This window comes from Microcaecilia unicolor, chromosome 2 (genome assembly GCF_901765095.1).
Source record: "Microcaecilia unicolor chromosome 2, aMicUni1.1, whole genome shotgun sequence".
Classification (NCBI taxonomy): Eukaryota; Metazoa; Chordata; class Amphibia; order Gymnophiona; family Siphonopidae; genus Microcaecilia; species Microcaecilia unicolor.
The window spans coordinates 290,622,163-290,642,406 of record NC_044032.1 but is presented as its reverse complement, the minus strand read 5'-3'; the positions used below and the strand labels follow the sequence as shown (position 1 = coordinate 290,642,406).

General features: G+C 46.3%; 1 protein-coding gene across 1 annotated transcript in view; it reads right to left on the bottom strand.

Moving 5' to 3' along the window:
• The window catches only part of HUWE1 (HECT, UBA and WWE domain containing E3 ubiquitin protein ligase 1), a 1,034,695-nt gene that overhangs the window by 972,292 nt on the left and 42,159 nt on the right, over nt 1–20,244 (bottom strand). Inside the window, 1 exon segment of the mRNA XM_030194273.1 lies at nt 4,245–4,418. Coding sequence (XP_030050133.1) covers nt 4,245–4,289 — 45 coding nt within the window. The 5' untranslated portion in view covers nt 4,290–4,418.

Sequence of the window (20,244 nt, the reverse complement as noted above, 5' to 3'; positions counted from 1 at the left end):
ATGGGCGCCACGGCATTGCGCTCCTGTGAGGCAGCCAGAGTAGGAAGAACTGCCAAGCACATTCAGTGACCTCTGCACAGGGATTACAAGGGGGGGGGAACTACCGACAGGAGCAAAAAACTCTAATCTGTACCAGTCTCAGACAATGTCGAGAACCCACTGGTCTGACATAATTCCAGAGCACTGCTCAAAAAAGTCAGCCAACCCAATTTGATACAACAAGCAGGGGGGAACCCCATCACATGGAGCCCGAACCTTGCTAGCGCCCACAAAAGAATGACCACTGCTGGAAACGGGACCTCTGAAAACCCGAAGATGATCCTGCTCCAGCCAAACTCCACCCCAGCCAATAATTCCAGGCCTCCTTAAAAAAGGGACATGCAGCACTCGCCCTGTCGGCTTCTGCCAATCCTCAGGTAAACGTTGCATCTTGGAATCCCCCAAATCCTTGACCAACTTCTCCATGTTCTCCCCAAACAGCAGCCAACCCCAGAATGGGAGTTTGGTAAACCACTGCTTAGAGGCCACGTTAGCTACCCAATGGCGAATCCACAAAAGCCACCAAGCCATCACAGCTAACACCATCTGCTTAGCAGACGCCCACACAAGGTCATACAAGTCTGCCAAATAAACCAAGCCGGACTCCAAGGAGGGAAAATCCGTCGCTGGCTGATCATCCCACAATGCCGAATCTGCCGCCTGTTGGGCCCAGGCAAGACAAGCTCTCATCGCATATGAGCTACAGATGGCGGCCTGGAGCAAGAGAGGCAAGACCTCGAAAGCCTGTTTCAAGGATGCTCCAGCTTCTTGTCCTGCACATCCTTCATAGTAACATAGTAGATGACGGCAGAGAAAGACCTGTACGGTCCATCCAGTCTGCCCACAAGATAAACTCATATGTACTACTTTATGTATATACCCGACCTTGATTTGTATCTGCCATTTTCAGGGCACAGACCGTAGAAGTCTGCCCAGCACTAGCTCTGCCTCCCAACCACTAGCCACGCCTCACACCACCGGATCTGCCAATCAATCTCCGCTAAGCTTCTGAGGATCCATTCCTTCTGAACAGAATTCCTTTATGTTTATCCCACGCATTTTTGAATTCTGTTACCGTTTTCATCTCCACCACCTCCCGCGGGAGGGCATTCCACGTATCCACCGTTCTCTCCGTGAAAAAATACTTCCTGGCATTTTTCTTGAGTCTGGCCCCCTTCAATCTCATTTCATGTCCTCTAGTTCTACTGCCTTCCCATCTACAGAAAAGGTTCGTTTGCGGATTAATACCTTTCAAATATTTGAACGTCTGTATCACATCACCCCTGTTTCTCCTTTCCTCCAGGGTATATATGTTCAGGTCAGCAAGTCTCTCCTCATACATCTTGTAACGCAAATCCCATACCATTCTCGTAGCTTTTCTTTGCACCGCTTCAATTCAATTTACATCCTTAGCAAGATATGGCCTCCAAAACTGAATACAATACTCCAGGTGGGGCCTCACCAACAACTTATACAGGGGCATGAACACCTCCTTTCTTCTGCTGCTCACACCACTCTCTATACAAGCTACCAACCTTCTAGCTATAGCCACCACCTTGTCACACTGTTTTGTCGCCTTCAGATACTATCACCCCAAGATCCTTCTTCTCGTCTGTACATATCAGACACCTAACACATACGTCTCCCGTGGATTTCTACTCCCTGAGTGCATCACTTTGCATTTCTTTGCATTGAATTTTAATTGCCAAACCTTAGACCATTCTTCTAGCTTCTGCAGATCCTTTTTCATGTTTTCCACTCTCTCCTGGGTGTCCACTCTGTTACAACTCTTCGTGTCATCCGCAAAAAGGCAAACTTTACCTTCTAACCCTTCGGCAATGTCACTCACAAATATATTGAACAGAATCAGCCAAAAGCACCGATCCCTGAGGCACTCCACTACTCACCTTTCCCTATTCCGAGCGAATTCTATTAACCACCACCCTCTGGTGTCTGTCCGTCAACCAGTTCACCACATCGGGTCCTATCTTCAGCCTGTCAAGTTTATTCAAGAGCCTCCTGTGGGGAAGTGTGTCAAAAGCTTTGCTGAAATCTAAGTAGATTACGCCTATAGCACGTCCATGATTCAATTCTCCGGTCACCCAGTCAAAGAATTCAATGAGATTTGTTTGGCACGATTTACCTTTGGTAAAACCATGTTGTCTCGGATCTTGCAACTTATTGGCTTCCAGGAAATTCACTATCCTTTCCTTCAACATCACTTCCATTACTTTTCCAATAACCGAAGTGAGGCTTACCGGCCTGTAGTTTCCAGCTTCTTCCCTATCACCACTTTTGTGAAGAGGGACCACATCCGCTGTTCTCCAATCCCAAGGAACCTCTCCCATCTCCAAGGATTTATTAAACAAATCTTTAAGAGGACCCGCCAGAACCTCTCTGAGCTCCCTCAATATCCTGGGGTGGATCCCGTCCGGTCCCATGGCTTTGTCTACCTTTAGATTTTCAAGTTGCTCATACACACTCTCTTCCATGAACGGTGCTATATCCACTTCATTCTCATATGTACTTTGGCCAGTCAATCGCGGTCCTTCACCAGGATTTTCTTCTGTGAAAACCTAACAAAATATCTATTTAGCAAATTTGCTTTTTCTTCATCATTATCTACATAGCGGTTTGCTATACCCCCTTCTACTGGAAGGTAGCCTTCTTGGTGACTGCTGCCACAAAAGCGTCCACCTTAGGGAGCTCAACTTCTCCAAATAATCCATAGGCAAGACATCACCTTCTCAACCATCATCGGGGTGGACCACTGCACAGAGACGAGCTCATCTATAGTTTCATGCACAGGAGAAGACCAAGCCAGTCTCCTAATGCTAGCCATTTTGAGGTTAGCTGTGGTTGGCGCTGGAGCCTCGTTCACTGAAATATTCGGCACCTGAGGGCAAGAATCATCATAAAAAATCCGGACCTCTAGATGGTCCTCCAGCTCTCCCTCCAAGGGAGAATGCCTCAACTTGCAGAACAGGGATAGCTCAGAGGGGAAAGGAGGAAGGGGTCCCAACAACCCCACCTCAGAAGCAGCTTCTACATGCCTTCTTTTTTTCAGGAGACATCAGGGGCAGAGGTGAAGAGAGTACCCCAAGAAAGTCCTGCAGCAAGGTCCCTGACTGCTGCTGAAAACGCTCCATTAGGTAAGCTTGATAAAGGAGTAAGACAAAATTGGGTGTAAATTACAATAAAATCTGAGCACACCCCCCCCCCCCCCCACTGATGCAGAAACCAGACACCACCCACAGCTTCCTACAGAGTTTCACAATCTCCGCAGCCATCTCCCCCAAGTCACAATGGAGGTACTTCAAAAACAAAAAAAAATTCATCGCCGCCGCAAGTACCATGGTCCCCAGAGAAGACCTGCCACCTGAACACCACACAACGACAAATCTGACAAGCACTTGCACTCCCTGCCCAGCACGGCTGCTATAGAAGAAAGACGCTTGTCTTTTTTTCTTGATTTCCTTCAAAACAGCAGGTTTCTTGTTCCACTAGTGCAACAAAGGCACAGGGGCCAAGTTCCTGGGTTCAAAACACAAAGCCTTGAGGTCCCCCCCCCCCTTTTTTTTTTTTTTTTTAATTGACGCCAAATCAAAGTAGTACAAATGAACAGAGGGAGAGGAATCCCACAGAAAACCAATGGCAGGGGGCACCTAGGGGGAGGGAGGGACCTAGGGTGACCAGGTATGCCCCCTAAAGCCAGCATCAAATAGCTGACACCCCCCCACACTCATCTGCCCAGGAGACCAAGGCCAGGAGCACCCCTAACAGAGGAATCCAGGAGACAGAATATGTCCGTCCATCCACCTGCTGGAGATAGCTCCTCCCAAATCAAGTATCTATTCTGTGTCACTGGGCTTAAAGTCAGTAATCTATCTCCACCTGCTGGTAGATGGACACAACCCACTAAGTTCCTGGATTCATCTGCTGCTGACACTAAGGAGTTTATGATTAACAGTAAACCCAGGACTTCTGTTACAGTGTTGCGGAACATCACTATTCACATGGCCAAAAGGAAGATACTGGACTGGAGAGATAGAGCTGACTGGGAGCAAAGAGTTAAGGTACAGTGTATGTATCGGTAAGAAGTACTCATATGGTAATGTAATGGAAAATTTTTGCTCACATCAACTGAGTCCTTAGAGGGAACATTGGGGATGGTGACCACATCTAGAAGTAATACAAAGACTTACCGCCTCCGTGGGAGTTTTCTTCAGTTTAGTCCTGTCCACTTTCATGGCTGTGGATATACTATTGTCTGTAGCTGTATGGTGAGGTGAAGGAAACTGCTGAAGGCACAACACATATAGGATCTTGCAATAATGAGCCTTGTAGGATTCTTTAAAATTATTTCCAATAATGTCAGCCTAGAAAATAAGAGGCCAATATAACTACCAGATACAAGAAAAGCATTTCAGTTACACGTATTTGCACTGAATTTTGGTTAAGCAGATCCCTTCTTCAAATTGGTAGCCATGCCAATCCTTCAAGCCACAGCCTGCCCTTGAAGAAATGGATCTGTTCTGTATCAGAACATAATTATAGTCACAACAGCTCCATAAATCAATGCATTTTTGTACTTGTACCATTAAGAGTTAACTGAGAACGTCTGTAATCTAGCCACTTTTTAACTAAATAGGAAAAAAAAAAATCTAGATAGATGATGGCAGATAAACACCATATGAACTGTTTCTCACTGGTATATATGTGCTTACTAAACAATTACGTTATTCCAACACATTATTCCACCCCACCACTCCCCAAACCACAAATGCTTTAGATCTAAAGATGAAAGACATACAGTCTATAAATACAAACAAAATTAGCCCTGCCCTCCTCCAAGAAGGAAAAATTAGTTCTTACCTGATAATTTTCTTTCCATTAGTTCCAACAGATTAATCCAGATACTTGCAGATTATTGTCCACCATAAAAGATACTGTGCAGCAGACTCACTTTCAGTATTTTTGATAAAGCAGTAAGGAAACAATGGAACAGAGGAGAAATCTACCTCTGTAGGGGGGAGAGAACCAGCGGAAAACTATAGCACACTAACTGTTCCCCCCCCCCCCCCCCCCCAAACGGTCTCTGCACACAAACAGATCTATCAGCTCAGGAAGCAAATAACATACAACAGTATGCAGACACGGAACCCAAGGGCAGGCCTCTGGATTCATCTGTTGGGATTAAAGAAAGGAACTAATTTCTTCCTCCATTTCATCCCATAGATCAAGCCAGATACTCGAAGATGTTTATGTACATCCCATAAGCGGTGCAAGATATGGCATTCCCTGCTGAAAGGACCACCAGCCTAAACGCAGCATCTCCCCTGGCCAAAACATCCAAATGGTATTTCTTCAGAAAAGAGTGAGCAGAAGATCAAGTTGATGAGCAGCATACGTCATCAACGGAAATAGAGTACGACTTAGCAAAAGGTAAAATTATGCCTTACCTGATAATTTTCTTTCCATTAGTCCCTCAGATCAATCCAGAGACTTGTGGGTTATGCCCCTCCTCTAGCAGGTTAGATAGAGAGAACTCCGAAGTTTGCCATAAGAGGGCATGTGCAGCCAAACTAACTTCAGTATAACGATACCAAAGCAGTAATAAACTTCAATTGAACTATACAACACTCTCCTGCCTCTGCAAAAGCAGCATAAACTGGAGATAAATCCCCGAGCTGCTATAGAATAAACAATGAAAATAGAAACATAAGAACTCCCTATAACCGTTCAACCAAGGAATGTGAACAAAACCTACTGAATCATAAGAAATCCGAGCAGACCTTCTTAAAGCAAAACCCAGGGAGGGCCTCTGGATTGATCTGAGGGACTTATGGAAAGAAAATTATCAGGTACGACATAATTTTACCTTCCATAGCATCCCCAGATCAATCCAGAGACTTGTGGAATGTACCAAAGCAATCCTCATCAAGGATGGGACCGGACTACCCCGGCCGACAAAACAGAAGCCCCCGAAAGACGCCTCTCGATGCGCCGCCACATCAAGACGGTAATGCTTCGCGAACGTATGCAAAGATGACCAAGTCGCCGCCTTACAAATGTCCTCCAACAGAACCAACCGACACTCCACAAAGGTAGTAGCCTGAGCTCTAGTAGAATGTGCACGAACATGGAGAGGGGAAGACTTTCCCATCCCAAGGTAAGCTGACGCAATCGCTTCCCTAAGCCACCTAGCGACCATGGCCTTAGAGGCCATGTTCCCTTTCTTATGTCCTGCAAAAAGGACAAAAAGATGATCTGTTTTCCGAAAAGAAATAGTCACCTCCAAATAACACGAGTATCACTATCTTAACATCTAAACACCGTAGAGCTTGAAATCTTCTTGCTTGAAAGATAGCAAAACCACTTCTTGGTTAATGTGAAATCGCGTGACTACTTTAGGAAGAAATGACGGCACCGTCCTCACTGACACACCCGCCTCCGAAAAACGGAGAAACGGATCCCTGCACGAAAGGGCCTGGAGCTCCAACACCCTGAAGCCATTGCTACCAAAAATACAGTCTTCAGCGTAAGATCTTTCAACGAAGCTTTTTTTCAAGGGTTCGAAAGGAGGTAGTTGTAATGCTCTCAGGACAAGGTTCAAATTCCACTCCTGCACCACCGGAACTCGAGGAGGTCTGAGATGTCCTACCCCTCGGAGAAATCTTACTACATCCGGAAGCGAAGCTAAGGAGTGTCTACCCAAACGACCCCTAAAGCAAGCTAAGGCTGCTACCTGAACCTTTAAAGTGCTTAACAATAGCTCCTTATCCATTCCCTCCTGCAAGAATGCCAAGATAGATCCGAGAGGTGCCGATTGTGGAGAAATGCCCGCCAAAGAACACCAAGCAACAAACGTCCTCCAAACTCTAGCATACGCCGCCGAAGTTGAGCGTTTGCGTGCCTGCAACACTGTGCTAATAACTGCTTCCGGATAACCTTTACACCTCAGCCGCGACCTTTCAATAGCCAAGCCGTAAGCCCAACTGGGCGTGATCCTGCATGACTACCAGACCCTGATGGAGAAGATCCGCCAACGGAGACAGATGAAAAGGCTCGTCGATCAGAAGGCGAATCAAGTCCGCGTACCAAGGACGCCTGGGCCAATCCGGTGCAATAAGAATCACCGGGCCCGGATGCCGAGCTATCTTGCTGACTATTCAACTGACCATCGGCCACAAAGGGAAGACATACAGGAGCTCCAACGGCCACGGCTGAAGAAGAGCGTCTATGCCTTCAGAACCGAACTCCCTGCCTCTGCTGAAGAAACGGGGTACCTTGGCATTTGAGTAGCGAGCCATCAGATCCAACACTGGAATCCCCCAACAATCTGAAATCTGACTGAATGCCTGCTGGGAGAGTTCTCACGCCCCGGCATCCAAGCGATTCCAACTGAGGAAGTTGGCCTGAACATTCAGCACCTCTGCTATGTGAGCGGCTGACAAGAGGACAAGATGCGTCTCTGCCCAACGACAAAGAACGGATGCCTCTTCCACCAGCAGAGCACTGCAAGTTCCCCCTTGTCGATTGACGTACGCCACCGCCGTCGCGTTGTCGGAGAGAACTCTCACTGGTTGATCTGTCAATAGAACCTCGAATGCTAGGAGAGCCAACCGGATCGCCCAAAGCTCCAGAAGATTGATCTGCAATCTGGACTCCGACACAGTCCAACTGCCCTGAGCAGAGTGCCCGAGACAATGAGCTCCCCAACCCGACAGACTGGTATCCGTCGTCACAACTCTCCAATCCGGCATCGCCAGAGGCATGCTTCGCATCAAATTTTCCAACCTGAACCACCAACGTACAGCAAAGAGAGCTCAAGGAGTCCAGGGATGTCGAATCACATAATCCTCGGAAAGGGGAGACCACTGGCTGAGCAGATGCCATTGCAGAGGACGAATGTGGCTCCGGGCCCAAGGAACGACCTCGATCGTCGCCGCCATTGACCCCAGCACCTGAACATAATCCCACGCTGTTGGAGCCGGCGTCTGCCTGATAGAAGAAATTTGCTTCAGCAGCTTCAACCGTCTCTGCTCTGGAAGAAAAATCCGACCTTGACGGGTGTCTAATCGCACCCCCAGGTACTCCAGAGTTTGAGTTGGAGTGAGATGACTCTTTTGAACATTTATCACCCAACCCAAAGACTGTAATAGATCCATCACCGCCTGAGTCGCCTGTACGCATTGATCATAAGACTGAGCCCGGATCAGCCAATCATCGAGATAAGGGTGAACTTGTCATCCTCTGGCCCGCAGGAAGGCTGCCTCCACCACCATCACCTTGGAAAAAGTGCGAGGTGCCGTGGCTAGACCAAAGGGCATGGCCCTGAATTGGAAATGTTGCCCTAACACTGCAAAACACAGGAATCTTTGGTGCGGGGGCCAGATGGGAATGTGCAAGTAGGCTTCCTTTAGATCGAGAGATGCCAAAATTCTCCCGGCTGAACCGCCACCAGCACTGACTGAAGTGTTTCCATCCGGAAGTGACGCACTTTCAAGGCCTTGTTGACCGCCTTGAGATCTAACACTGGCCGAAAAGTCCCTCCTTTCTTTTCCACTACAAAGTAAATAGAGTAACGACCTCGACGTACTTCGTCCGCAGGCACGGGTACCGCTGCCTCCAGACGTAGCAATTCTGCTAAGGTGTCTTGCACTGCTGCGGTCTTTATCGCAGATTTGCAAGGAGACTCGAGAAAACTGTCTCCTAACGGATGATCGAATTCCAGTTTGTAGCCGTCCCGAATAATGTCCAACACCCATTCGTCCGAAGTTACCCTGGTCCATTCCTCCCCAAATTGAGACAGCCGTCCCCCTATCGGCGGAGAGGGCTGGACCAGGGCCCCATCATTGTGAACCTCTAGTTCCTTGCTGATTTCGGGAAGTTGGGGGGGGGGGGGATTCTGCGCTCTGGACGAAAGGACTGCTGTGGTTTCTGAGTAAAGCGTGTCTTTTGAAAACCACCGACCGGGTCTATATCGCTTGGAATCTCTAAAGCGTTGCCGAAAAGACTTCGCTTGGGATTTAGACTTGTCTTCCGGCAAGCGACCTTTAGAATCCCCAAAATCTTTAACAATCTGAGCCAACTCCTGACCAAACAGGAGCTTTCCCTTAAAGGGCAACCGGGCCAATCTAGACTTAGAAGGCAGATCAGCAGCCCAATGCTTTAACCAGATCCAGCGTCACGCTGATACCACGAACGAAACACCTTTAGCGGACGCCCGAAGAATATCATATAAAAGATCCGCCAAATAAGCCAAGCCTGACTCCAGGAACGGGAGAACATCTATCAACTCCTCCGGCGACGCTGCCTTCTGCACCCAAGACAGACATGCTCTGGCCGCGTATGACCCGCAGACCAAAGCCTGCAACGTCAAGGCCGCGACTTCAAACAAAGCCTTTACCACAGTTTCCAGCTTCTTCTCCTGCGGATCCCTGAGAGCTGCGCCTCCCTCTATGGGCAATGCTGTCTTCTTTGCCACCGCTGAGATAAAAGAATCTACTACCGGGAGACGCAAAGAATCCAGATCCTCCTGTCTCAAAGGGCAAAGCTTGGCCATAGCCCGGGGCACCCGAAGACTAGCCTCTGGGGAATCCAATTGAGCCTGAATTAACACCTGCATAGCCTCATGGATTTCGAGGGTGCTCTAGTTCCCGACATAATGGAAGAGCTAACCGCGGATTCCGGGGGAGACAAATTCAGCACTTGCAAGGCCTGAACAATGAAAGGAATGAGCTCCTCCTTTCTAAATAGCTGGCCGCGGTGGGGTCATCCCCTTCACCTGCGGGCAACTCCCCCTCTTCCAGCATATCTGTAACAGATTCCCCCGACCCTGGGTCACCATCCGAATCTGAATTTCCCGATACATCAGCCCTGGGGTCCTTCAACTGCAAGCGGGACCTCTTAGCCGGCTTAAGAGACAAGTCAGAGCACGAGGGAACGGAACCCCCCAAATTGGCCGCCGATTGACACTCTCCCTCTGAGTGCAACAAAAATGCTTTGTGCATGAGGAGCACAAACTCTGGGGGAAAACCCCCCATGCTCGCCCTCTCTGGGAGAGAACACCACGAACCGTCGCGTTCAGGCGCGGTCCCAGCTGATCCCGCCGCTGCACACTCCTGCGAAAGCGGCGGTAAAGCAAAAATGCCGCCGGCGGAACCACGCGCTGCCACAGACCTTTCCCGCCAAGCAAGAATCGCTCCCCTCTGGCACTTCGACACCCGGCCCGAGTTCTCCCTGTTCCAAAACCGGTTTCCCCACTGCCGCGGAACATGCTTCACAGGCCCCCCGACGCCGACCTCCGTGCCACGCAGCGCGAACAGCACTTAACTGACTGACGGAACAAACATGCCCAAAGTCCTACCCTCTCCACAGCAGAGCCCTACTCACGTTCCCTTCAGCTGAACAGAGAAACTCTTCCTAGACAAGGTTAAGCCAAACTAGGGCTGGAGAGGAGACTGTTCCGTCTGAATTTCTTCGGGGTTTTTTTTTTTTTTTTAAAGAGGCAGGAGAGTAACACAGCCAAATTCAGAAGAATAGCAGAAATAAAAGCTGACAGGGGGAGAAGGGTAGGGACCTGGCACCACCAGGTGTATCCCCAATGTGCTCCTGCAACTCAACACCAGATAAGGCTCAACATACCCGAGGGAACGGGATAGGAGCCTCAAACAACAGAGCTGCACTTTATGCACTCCTTCTACCTGCTAGATAGAGAGAATACTGAAGTTAGTTTGGCTGCACATGCCCTCTTGTGGCAAACTTCGGAGTTCTCTCTATCTAACCTGCTGGAGGAGGGGCATAACCCACAAGTCTCTGAATTGACCTGGGGACGCTATGGAAGAAGTAGCTTAAGCCCTCATGGAGTGTGGCTTAACATAAGAACATAAAAATAGCCATACTGGGTCAGACTAATGGACCACCTAAGCCCACTACCCTGCTTCCAACAATGGCCAATGCAGGTCACAAGTACCTGGCAGAAACCCAATTAGCAGCAACAGTCCATGCTACCAATCCCAGGGCAAGCAGTGCCCCCCCCCCCCCCCCCCATGTCCATCTCAATAACAGACTATGGACTTTTCCTCCAGGAACTTATCCAATCCTTTTTTAATCCTAGATATGCTAACTGCTGTTATCATATCCTCCGGCAGTGAACTCCCGAGCTTAACTATTCTTTGACTGAAAAAATATTCCCTCCTATTTGATTTAAAAGTATTTCCATGTAATTTCATTGAGTGTCCCCTGGTCTTTGTACTTTTTGAAAAAGAGTGGGGAAAAAAAAAATCAATTCACTTTTACCTGTTCTACACCACTCAGGCTTTTATAGACCTCAATCATATCCCCTATCAGCCGTCTGTTTTCCAAGTTGAAGAGCCCTAACCAATCCCCTTTATCATTTTGGTTGCTCTTCTTTGAGACTTAACTCCGCTATTACTTTGAGATACAGTGACCAGAACTGAACACAAGGTAAGGTCGCACCACGGTGCAATAGAAGCATTATAATATTCTTGATCTTATTTTAAATCCCTTTCATAATTCCTAGCACCCTGTTTGCTTTTTTATTTTTTTGGTAGCGGCCAACGCATACTGGGCAGAAGGATTTCAGCTTATTGTCTAAAGGAAGGCTCTTACCAGCTAAGAAATGTGTCCTTGAGCGCCTGAGCTATAGAAGCCTGTTCACCCTTCTTGGAACCTGCAAACAAGACAAAAGGTCAGAATGCTTGAACTCAGTAACTGCCAAGTATTTGATCAAAACACTATGAACCTCCAAATACTGAAATGAACAAAACTTGCCCAGATAATCCTCCATAGGAAAAGGAAGAGAAATCAGCTGATGAAAGGCGAATACCACCTTTGAAAGGAAGGATGGAACAGTCCTGATGGGAAAGCCCGCTTCAGAAAAAACTGCAGAAAAGGATCCCAGCAGGACAGTGCCTACAACTCCGATACCTGACTTTACCAGCATAATGGCAACTAACAGACCACCTTCAGAGAGGGAACCTTTGGGGTGAGGCCATCAATCGGCTTAAAGGGAGGTCTCTGGAATGCACAGAGGACCAGGTTCAGAGTCCAGGAAAGACACAGAGCCTGCCCTAAGGGGTTGTAAATGTGACTCCTCTCAAGAACAACATCCTGATGCACTGTTAACAACTGCATAACGTGGCCCAAAACATGCCAGCCGCCACTTGAACCTTAAGGGTGCTAAAGGATAAGCCCCTTTTTAAGGCAATCTTGTAAGAAGGCAAAAATGTGAGAGGCCCAAAACAGCAGGACATTCCTAGCAGCACAAGATTTGAAGGTTCTCGAGAACCTTACGTAAGCTGATAGTCAACCGTTTCCTGGATTAGAGAAGAGTAGAAATGACTTTTTTTTTATCTCGACCTTTCAAGAGCCATAAGATCAAAGGGAGAGGGATACTCCATCTGAACCAGGCCTCGCGACAAGAGACCTTTTGGGAGAGCAACCAAATGGGGCTGTCAACCTGCAGCTGAATCATGTCGCATACCATGGTCTCCTGGGCCAATCCAACACCACCAGAACCACTAGTCCCCGATGACAGGAAATCTTCTTAAGGACATCGTTTGCCATGGGGGAAGATATGTAGATCGACTGGCCAGAGCTGGAGAAGGGCATCTACTGCCTCCGAGCTGTACTCTTTCAAACTTCTGAAGAACCTGGGGGCCTTTTGCTCTTCCTAGCCATCAGATGTAGGATCAGAGGGCCCTAAACTGGGTGATAAATCAAAAGCTTGCTCGGAGATCTTCCACTCTCCTGGATCCAAGAGAGGTCTGTAGGGAAATCCACCCTAACATTTTATGGGCCTGCAATGTGCGCTGCCAAAAGCAAAGCCAAGTGAGACTCCACCCACTGGCAACAGAGGCCTGCCTCATCAGCTAGAGGAGACCTCTTCATACCGCCATGCTGGCCAACTTAGGCCATCAGCCATGTATTGTCAGAGAGAATCCAAACAGATCTGCCCTGCAGAAGGGGAGAGAACACTTGTAATACAGTCTTGATGGCTTGCAACTTCAAACAGTTGATTGACCATGCCACCTCTACCCGAGACCGTAGCCCCTAAGCAATCTAGTTCAATGTGCTCCCCAACCAGAGAGGCTGGTGCCTGTAGTCACCACTATCCCAATCTGTCAGGACAAAGGAGACGCCCCCACTTCAAATTCTCATAGCTGAAGCCTCCAACGCAGACTAAACTTCACTTAGGCCATCCAAGGCACTCAGATAAGGTAGTCATCAGAGGTGGGAGACCACCAACCGAGGAATGTCAAATAAAGATGGTGCATGAGAAACCTGGCCCAGGGAAGAACATCCAGAGTCTATGCCATGTAACCTAGGACCTACATATAATCCCATGTACACGAAAAGGCATCGACCGAAACTGAAAATGTTCACCAAGGACAGTGAAACAAAGAAAGCACTGATGAAGAGGCCAAATAGAAATATGTCTCCTTGAGGTCTAGAGAAGAAATTTTCCAGGCTGGCATGCAAACAAATTTGACGTACAAACAGAACACAAGTCCTCGCAGACTTGCACACAGAAAACAGTAGAGACTCGAGAAATGTGTAGACAATGCTCCGAGACAAAGTTTTATTGTCAAAAAAGCAGACTCGACACTGCCATGCTTTGACCAACTGGCCTTCCTCAGGAGTCTCCTAATGTCTGTACTATCAAAAATACGCTGCGAGTATATGTTTGTTTGTTTTTTTTTTTTAATTTAAATTTTCCAATATATCACCACATAAAGTGAATATGCAATCGGCATTATTTAACATTAGGAAACAAAAATGATAAGTATATATCTTTACAGCCCATTTGTCCACAAATTAAAGAAATTTGATTCCAAGATTAAGGAAATTAAAAAAAAAAAAAAATACAAAAATTAATAATCAATAGATGCTTCCTCTGGTTCAGACCCCAGCCTGCTAAATTAGGGAAGGTTTACTATATTCACATCAACTCTTGCATCAATAAACTCTTTCAACTGTTTTGGATCTACAAACTGAAAATGTTTACCCTCAAGCATCACATTACAAAAACAAGGAAATCGCAAAACAAAATTTGCTCCCAATGCCACCACCCTGGGGCGAAGTTCCAAAAAGGCCCTTTGTCTCATCTGTGTAGGCCGTGAGAGATCTGGAAAGATACGGACCTTTGAGCCCAAAAACAAATTTTCTAAGTGTCTCAACGAAAGCCGTAGTACGGCATTCCTATCAGGCTCCAACGCGAATGTGGCAAGCAGAGTTAACCTCTGAGTAACTATTTCTAATGAGCTTTCTAGGAATGAGGTAAGATTCATTCCCTCCCCTATTACCGGGGGGGTTTCCCACCACCACTCCAGTACTCCCGATGTAATAAGCCCGTGTAATGGGAGGGAGTGAGTCCTTGTCCATTCCCAGGATGTCCACCAAATATTTTTTAACCATCTCCAAAGGAGAAATTAACGGCGATTTGGGAAAATTAAGAAACCTAAGGTTAAGCCTTTTAGTCTGATTTTCAAGGTATTCAAGTCGTTTATGTAGGAAATTATTGTCTTTAACCAAAGCTGTTTCTATAGATCCCATTTCTTGAATTTTGATATCCACACGTTCCAATTTCTGGGTTTGCTGTGCAGTCACTTGTGCTTGAAGCAGGGCAGCCTCAGAAAGAACTTCAATATCAGAAGAATTCTGCTTTAAAGTAGTTTGCATAGAGGTTTGGATATTGTAAACCATATCCCATAGTGACTCCAGCGTCACAATTGCCGGTCTAATCACTCCACTAGCTACAGGAGGAGATTGAGGTAGACTATCAGCCCGAGCTAACTTGGAAACAATAGCTTGAGGCAATACCTTTGAAGCCTGTTGTAGTAATGTTTCCCGAAGTTGAGAATCTATCTCCGTTGCTGCAGTCACACCCTCAGACAGGACCAGCTGAGCCACTTCGGCGTCTGTCTCTGTTTGAACAGCCAGCAACTCTCTTCCAGGCTGGGGAGGTGCAATTCGCTCCACAGGGCTCAAGGAAGCCCCGTTTCCACTCTCAATCGACTCCGAAGGGCCGAGAGCTGCAGTGGGGGTCGAAGTTCCCTGAGGAACCGGTTGCTGCCTGGGAAATTGCAGGGTTGTTTGTTTCATCGTCGAGGAGGTCACAGGAACAGAGGAAAATTCCTTTACCTTCCCCCTCCGCTTCCCCATGGTTAACGAGGCTACAGATGCACCAACACTCACAAACACAGCAGCCTCCAGGAGCAAACACAGGTGCGTCTATTCACAGCGCCATCTTGGAATCCTTTTCAGTTCGCGAGTATATGTTGTAGAATCAATCTGTCACTGACATTAAGACTACACACCATAAATATGTACTCAACCACTAATCATGTCTCCAGACTAACAGCAAGCCATACTGCTGTTAGTCCGGAGAAGTCGGAGAAGTGATTAGTGGTTGAGTACATATTTATAGTGTGTAATATGTCCGTTATGGCCCCAGAGGTCAGATGTCAGCTTTGGTCTGGGTTCCTTTCGTTGAGTACATATTTATAGTGTGTAATATGTCCGTTATGGCCCCAGAGGTCAGTTGTCAGCTTTGGTTTTGGTCTGGGTTCCTTTCTCTGGTCCCGGGTCCACTTCTTAGGACAGCAGTAGGTTTCGTAGCACAATAATACAACACATCAATGTGGCTTGGAAAAGGTATTTTATGTAGAAACAGGCTTACAGCACTTAGTGCAGAAAGATAAAACAGCACTGCTTCTGTGAATCTGTCAGTGAAAGAGAAAAAAAAGAGAGAGAGAAAGAGAAAAAGAGAGAGAGATTAGGTCCTACCTGCTAATTTGCTTTTCCTCCGGACCGGCACGCCTTCCAACAAGTGGAGACTGAGAACAGAGTTTCTTGAGAGCCAATAAGAGTCCAGCTCAGCCCTAGCCAATATCAGTAACAAAGCTAAAGAAAGAAAAATGATATATTCTCCGCTGGGTCTTGCAGCCACTCATACCCCAAGTGAAACCATCATCATTCTGGCAAATGACCTACACTGACATGTGACATAAAATATCTGTGTATACTGCCAATTTTTTTTTTTTTTTTTACGTTAAGAGAAACTACAACTGCTCCCCCAAAGAGTAAAGCGTAAGTACTGCCGATCTAAATCCAATCTGCCTAGGGAGGGAGCTGGGCCAGTCCAAAGGAAAGCAAATTAGCAGGTAGGACCTAATTTCTCTTCCCTTAGTGTACCTCCAGACCAGCCCAGCAGAACTGATGGGAAGTATCAAAGCAGTCAATTAAGCGAGGGAACCTAACAGCCCCACAGAAAGCACCAGTCAACCACAAACCACGTCCGGACGCAGCTGGACATCTACTCTGTAATGTATGATAAAGGAATGCAAGGAGGACCAGGTTGCTGCTCTGCAAATATCCACTGGAGAAACCAACACCCATGAAGTTGCCTATCCTCTAGTAGAATGAGCTCGAACTCCATCTGGAACCACTTTCCCTTTTAGAATGTATGCAGAAGCAATTGCTTCTTTAATCCATCTACCTAGGGTAGTCTTAGATGCCACCAAACCTTTACAACCACCCCCAACAAAACAAAGAAGGTCCAACCTGTGAAACTCCTCTGTTCGCTGTACATACTCCTTCAAAACTCTGACTTCTGCTCCTCCAAACCCCTGGAAGCTCCCAGAGCTGGAAGAATCAGAGACTGACTCACATGAAAGGCTGTCAACACCTTAGGCAGAAACGAAGGAACTGTCCTCAAAACCACATGATCCACCAGAAACTCCAAAAAGGGAGCTCTGCACAACAAAGCTTGAAACTGCCACATGCCTCAATGTAAGATCCTTAAAGGAAATCATGATGAGGCTCAAAAAGAAGACTAATGACCACCAAAAACACCAGATTCAGATCCAAAGAAGGAAACGAAGGATGTCTAGGAGGGCACAAGACATTTACTCCTCTCAGAAACCGAACCATATCCGGATGACCACTCAAGGGCTTGCCATTCATTCATAAGAACATAAGAGTAGCCCATACTGGGTCAGACTAATGGTCCATCTAGCCCAGTATTCTGTTTTCCAAACGGTGGCCAAGCCAGGTCACAAGTACCTGGCAGAAACCCAAATTGTGGCAACACTCCATACTACAAATCCTAGGGCAAGCAGTTGCTTACCATATAGCAGACTATGGACTTTTCCTCCAGGAATTTGTCCAAACCTTTTTTAAACCCAGATAAACTAGCCACTGTTACCACAGTCTCTGACAAAGAGTTCCAGAGCTTAACTATTCGTTGGATGAAAAAAAATATTTCCTCCTATTTGTTTTAAAAGTATTTCCATGTATCTTCCTCGAGTGTCCCCTAGTCTTTTGGAATGAACAAACACAAATTTTTGATTTACTTCTACTCATTCTACACCACTCAGGATTTTGTAGACCTCAATCATATCTCCCCTTCAACCGTCTATTTTCCAAGCTAAAGAGCCCTAACCTCTATAGCCTTCCCTCATACGAAAGGAGTTCCATTCCTTTATCATTTTAAAAGCTCTTCTTTGAACCTTTTCTAATTCTGCTATATCTTTTTTTGAGATACGGCGAACAGTGATTCGGATTATTCTTTCCAATGTGCATCACCTTACATTTGTCCTCATTAAATTTCATCTGCCATTTGGACACCCAGTCTTCCAATTTCCTAAGGTCTTCCTGCTGCAATATTTCAGTTTGCACATGTTTTAACAACCTTGACTAGTTTTGTATCATCTGCAAATTTAATCACCTCAATCATTATTCTGATTTCCACATCAAATATGTTAAATAGCACAGGTCCCAGTACAGATCCCTGCGGCACTCCACAGTTCACCCTCCTCTATTGAGAGAATGACCATTTAACCCTGTTTTCTGTCCAATAACCAATTCCTAATCCACACCAGAACCTTGCCTCCTATCCCATGACTCCTCAAACTTCTCAGAAGTCTCTCCTGAGCTTTATGAAAATCTAGATACAATACATCAAACAGCACAACTTTATCCAATCCATGTTTATTCATCTCTTCAAAGAAATGAAGCAAATTGGTGAGGCAAGACTTCCCATGCTGACTCTGTGCCATTAAACCATGTTTGTCTACGTGTTGTGTAACTTTATACTTTATAATAGGTTCCACTGTTTTGCCCAACACCGATGTCAGGCTGACTGGTCTATAATTTCCCAGATTACCCCTAGAACCCTTTTTAAAAATTGGCATCACGTTGGCCACCCTCCAATCTTCAAGTACTACAGATTATTTTAACAAAACGACAGGTTACATATTACTAACATTAGATCAGCAATTTCATACTCGAGTTCTTTGAGTAACCCTGGATGTATGCCATCCAGTCCAGGTGATTTACTACTCTTTAATCTGTCAATTTGGCAGTACATCTTCCAGGGTTACAGAGATCTCTTTCAATTCCTCCGCATCATCACCTTTGAAAACCATTTCCGATACAGGCAGATCTCTTACATCTTCTTCCGTAAAGACAGAAGCAAAGAATTCATTCAGATTCTCCACTATGGCCTTGTCCTCCCTGAGCACCCCTTTTGCTCCTTTGTAATCTAACGGTCCCACAGATTCCCTCACAGGCTTTCTGCTTCTGATGTATCTGAAAAAGTTTTTACTGTCAGTTTTAGCCTCTGCGGCAAGTTTCTCTTCTTATTCTCTTTTAGCCTTCTTTATTGATGCTTTGCATCTGACTTGCCAGTGCTTATGTTGCTTCTTATTTTCTTCATTTGGGTCCTTTTTCCACTCTTTGAAGGTTAATCTTTTAGCTGTAATGGCTTCTTTTAATTCACCTTTTAACCATGCAGGCCGACGTTTTCTCTTCTTTCCACCTTTGTACATACATGGAATGCATCTGGAATGGGCTTCCAAGATGGTATATTTGAATAACGTCCACACCTGATTTAGTGTCCTGCACGCTACCAAGGACCTGACTCAAAATGGTTCCCCCTCTTGTCGGTTCCTGGACCAGCTGCTCCAAGAAGCAGTCGTTTATAACATCTAGAAATTTTATCTCCCTGGCACTCCCTGATGTAACATTTATCCAAACAATATCGGGGTAATTGAAATCACCATTATAGCATTGCCCAATTTGCCACCTTTCCTAATCTCTAAACATGTCTTCATCCGTCTGTTCGTTCTGTCCCGGCGGATGGTAGTACAGCCCTACAAGAATATTCCTCTTCACACATGGAATTTCTATCCATAATGATTCCACACTGCTGTCTGTATCATGTGGAACGTTTATTTTATTGGACTCAATTTTCTCTTAACATATAGTGCAACCCCCCCTCCAATTTGATCCTATCATTGTGATAAAATTTGTACCCTGTTAACACAGTGTCCCATTGTTATAAATAGCTTTGGTTCATCAATCTGATTTTATGAGTCCTATGTTTGTATAGCTTACCTGGGGGCTATTTATGGGAAAATTAGGTTCTTACCTTGGTAATTTTCTTTCCTTTAGTCATAGCAGATGAAGCCATAACGTATGGGTTGTGTCCATCAACCAGCAGGGAGAGATAGAGAGCACTCAACTTTTCACAGTGCCTCATGGCCAGCTAGCTCCACTGCCTCTTCAGTATTTGAAGTTTCCAAAGCATTATGGCAAACCGCAATGGGAATAACATGAACTTTCCTCACAGCGAACGATGGCCACTTAACAAGGACATGAACTCAGAAAAGGAGGGAATGAACTCATCCTTCTGGAGGGAATAAACTCGTCCTCCACTTTGTATAAACGGAGGGAATAAACTCTTCCTCCCAAAACATGAACTGGAGGGAATGAACTCATCCTCCTATAACTGTAATAAGAATCCTGAAGACTGTTTTCCGACTCCCCAAGGAAGGAATATAACTTCAGGAAACAAGAACAGCACCTAAAATCAGAATCACTGCAATACAGACAATCATACAGGGAGGGCTCATGGCTTCATCTGCTATGACTAAAGGAAAGAAAATTACCAAGGTAAGAACCTAATTTTCCCTTCCTTGTCATCAAGCAGATGAAGCCATTACGTATGGGATGTAACAAAGCAATCCCTAAATGGGGGGGGGAGGGGGGGGGAACAAGCCACACCACGCGCTAGCACCTGTGCTCCAAAACGCGCATCCCTCCTGGCAGCCACATCCAGCCTGTAATGTCGGGCGAAAAAGAGCTTAGAAGCCCATGTTGCAGCACTGCAAA